This window comes from Arvicanthis niloticus, chromosome 8 (assembly GCF_011762505.2).
Source record: "Arvicanthis niloticus isolate mArvNil1 chromosome 8, mArvNil1.pat.X, whole genome shotgun sequence".
In the NCBI taxonomy this organism is placed as follows: Eukaryota; Metazoa; Chordata; class Mammalia; order Rodentia; family Muridae; genus Arvicanthis; species Arvicanthis niloticus.
Window position 1 is genome coordinate 39,428,654 of NC_047665.1, and position 3,971 is coordinate 39,432,624.

Consider the following 3,971-nt stretch of genomic DNA (forward strand, 5'->3'; position numbering starts at 1 on the left):
TCACTCACTGGAGTCACAGATGCCCTGCAGTCATCCACTGGAATCACAGCTCTATGCTACCCCTTCTCCAAGAAAGCACCATGGGGTTCTGCTAGACACCCACCCTGGTTGCCACCTGGGGTAATATAGATTTTTTCAGCATAATTTTGAAAATTCTGCTTTAACTGCAGGTCCCTATCTGGAATGGTTATTCAATTTGACTTGACACTGAGGAATATGTTTAAAAAATAGCTAGTGAAAATTTATATAGAGTGAAATCACAGAATGGTCAGTATAAAAAATTTAAATATTATGATGTAGAAATTGGAGTTATAAAGCTTTGTAGCCAAATTCAAATCTAGAAATTGTTATAATGACAAAATGAAAATAAAAAGGAAGCCTGAGACTTTGAGAATTGGAAGGGCAACATGATAAAATAGAGTAAGAAACAGAGAAGAAATTTTTGTTGGAGACACTTGGAGTGCAATTCAGCTATGCTGAGAGTTAACAAGGATAATTCAGGCACACAGACAGACTAACAGAAACACACACACACACACACTTGAACAAGTCAGTTTTGCTAGTGTAATGCTAAAATATATCTCCTTTAAAACTTTAGGTTTTGAAAAACTTTAACAAACTCAAAGCACACACGACAACCCAATGTCTGCAGAAAAAAAAGGGGGGGAGTTTCAGGGACCTCACCTGCAACATTGCATGTGTCCACCACAGCCTCTTGAGTAGCAGAAAATGCCAGTATGCAGATGTGCTGTTCATATCCATGTCTAGAATTACTAATGCTTTTGTATAAAAGTCTGTGCATCCTGGATACATTGATTTAACCGAGAAAGTAAAAATGGTTTTAAAGTTCATTAAGAAAATTATTTTCCCCTCCATGACTGTGCTTGGCACTTTGGGGAACATGTCAGTTTCTGTGAATTATATGTTCAGCTGGTGGGGAAGACCTGAGAAAAAACCCATACACCTTATTCTCATCCACTTGGCTTTTATAAACATCATACTTCTTCTTGCAAAAAGATTGCCAAAGACAAAAGCAGCTTTTGGTTTCAGAAACTTCCTAGGTGACATAGACTGCAAGATCCTCCTTTACCTGGAGAGGGTGGCCCGTGGCCTCTCCATCTGCAGCTGCAGTCTCCTCACTGTGGTCCAGGCCAGCATCATCAGTCCTAGAGCATCTGGGTGGAGGAGGCTCAGGCCAAAGTCTGCATGGCACATCCTTCCATTCTTCTCATTCTTTTGGATACTCAATAGTTTAATATGTGTGAATCTAATCTATTCCTCTACAAATACAAGACTGAATGTATCACAGCTTAGGGGTGACGGAGCCTATTGTTATTTTATGTTACCAAGTCAGAAAATAAAATGGATTTTTCTTCCTCTCATGGTCCTGAGAGATGCAGTGTTTCAGGGTGCCATGGGAGGGGCCAGTGGCTACATGGTATTTCTTCTCCACAAACATCACCAGCATGTCCTCTACCTTCAGAACTCCAAGCTTCTCTACAGAACTCCCCCTGAGCTGAGAGCTGCTCAAAGTGTCCTCCTTCTGATGTTGTGTTTTGTTTTCTTCTACTGGACAGATTGTGCTCTTTCTCTGTTTTTAAGTCTGTCATTAGGAGACAGTTCCTTGATGATAAATATTCAAGAGTTTCTGACCCTTGGTTATGCAACTTTTAGCCCCCTTGTGCTGATTCACAGGGATGGACTTTTGACTAGAGTTTGGCATGTGCAGTGAAAAAAACTGAGAAAATATCTCTCATTTATCTGCTCAATAAGTGTTGGAGAAAACTCTCAGTTCTTCAGTATTGTGGGTAAGATCAAATCCCACAAAGAAGGTTAAGCATCTATTTATTCTCAGACTCTTTTCTTGGTGACTCAAATCTTGAACTGAGAATTAATTATAAATTAACTCTGAACAAAAAACACAAACATGCCCTCTTCCCCATATTAAATTCCTGATTGGGATCATGCCATATGCCAGTAAGTGGATCCTTCTCTTTCACCTGGGCACAAGTATGACTAGTTGTAGAGCACCACAGACACTCAGGAGAAAGTTCCTTGGCATCCAAATTTTTTAAAAGATTTTTTTAAAAAAGAATATGATTTAAATAAATTCGCAGTGTACATAGATATACCTCCCCATTTGTAGACATCTGTACTCCATAGATTCCTAAATATAGTGACTCATGCCTGTTATCACAGCACTCAGGTCATTGATGCAGGAGGATCGCAAGTTAAAGTACAACACAAGCAATACAACGAGATCCTCTCAAAACCAGCAAAGCTCAAAATCATAAGTGCTTGTTGCAGTTAACAAGTGTTTGATAGTGTTACTGTTTGCTAGATATTTATAAGTACTTCAAAGTTACTGGAGAGACACTTGCCACTGCCAAGCTGACTAATTTATTGGAACTTCAATGATAGGACAGTAGGATCGCATTTGATACCTGTAGCTGAGCCCCCTACTTAATGCTTCCACTAATGAATTCAAGAAGTGCTTTGGTTAATGGCCTTCTTTGTTCTGTTAGTATAAAATCTTCATAAATTATTATCATATTGGAACATGGAGTTTAGGATATCCAAAATCTGTATTCCGAGGACTGTGGTTTGTTCACATTTAGCTCCCAATAAACTATTACAAAAAAATTTTAAAATTAACTCTGTAATCTTAGCAAATGACAGTAATATAGAAACCTTATTTTCCATTTTGCTACTCTTTTGAAAAAAAAACTTTTAAGGTTTTTATGTTGGTATTCATCTATACTGTATGCATAGTTTTCCTGAATTATGTCTGTGAAGCACATCCATTACTGATGCCTGTAGAATCTGGATAGCATTACATGCCCTGTGACTGACTGAAATTAGAAAAATTGTTCTGAACCAAAATGTGGTTGCTGTGAATTAAACCTGGGTCCTCAGGAAGACCATCTAATTCTGTTAACCACTAAGCCATCTCTCCAGCACTAAGAAAATGGTCGTAATTGTGTTTTTTAAAATTGTTTTTACTACTATCATAACTGGAACCATGAAGAAGAATTGGGTAACTTTGACAATTTCATGGACATATAGTCATGTTAGTTCAAAAAATTCCATATCTTGTACCTAACTTGTGCTTGGTAGATATTAGTACCATAAGGTACACAGTAAAATTTCCTTTAATATTTCTATTGTTTTTATGTCTATTTTAAAATATGTGTATATATTATATTATGTACACATGTATATGTGTATATATACATGTGTGTATGTATGTATATAAACATATACATGTATACACTCACATATACATGTATATGTATGAGAGATGTAATGTTGGAGCTCTTAAACATGAAACAATAACAGTAAACTCCTGCTCCATCTTGAATTTGAAAATCAACTTAATCTCACAAAGAACAGTGACCCAGTTATTAACAAGGTTGAAGATATGAGTGAAGCCAGACAAAACTTAAAAAGCGGCTGCAGAACTCCTGAAGCAATGCAGTATCCATGACAACCAGAATCTGAATGATTTCATTTCAGTCCATGATCAAATTTCTTTGCTGAAAAAGGTTACTACAGATTCCATGTTCATAGATTTCCTTAATTCCATGACAATACAGAGAAGCAAATTAGTCTCCTCCCTGCAACCCATGTTAGAAAGCATCCATACATACAGAACAAATTCAGGTTTACCTTAGATGTAAGGTATTGAAATTCAGACCTCTTGGTTGAGTGCAACCCAGCATCTCAAAGATACACTCTAGGCTATACCTATGAGATAATTTGACTGTGTTTCAACAAGAGACTGTTTTAGACACCTCTGGGTGGTTCAGCTTCAATTATTGGAACATAAGTGGGAAAATATGCAGTTTAATGTAATATTAAAGCCTAAAATGACATTTAATATTAAAGCATAAAATCAATTTGAGGTTCAAATATAACCCAAGAAATATTAAGGCTGTGGAACAAAAACACACAAATTGGAAGGGAAAAGG

General features: G+C 36.8%; 1 protein-coding gene across 1 annotated transcript; it reads left to right on the forward strand.

Moving 5' to 3' along the window:
* Window positions 1–835: 835 nt before the first annotated feature.
* On the forward strand, window positions 836–1,732 carry LOC117714000 (putative vomeronasal receptor-like protein 4). Its single transcript, XM_034510579.1, has one exon. The coding sequence runs from the start codon at window positions 836–838 to the stop codon at window positions 1,730–1,732; it is 897 nt and encodes a 298-aa protein (XP_034366470.1).
* Window positions 1,733–3,971: the final 2,239 nt, after the last annotated feature.

Excerpts from the sequence above, each read along its gene's own strand:
- LOC117714000 (XM_034510579.1), top strand. The coding sequence starts at position 836 with ATGGTTTTAAAGTTCATTAAGAAAATTATTTTCCCCTCCATGACTGTG.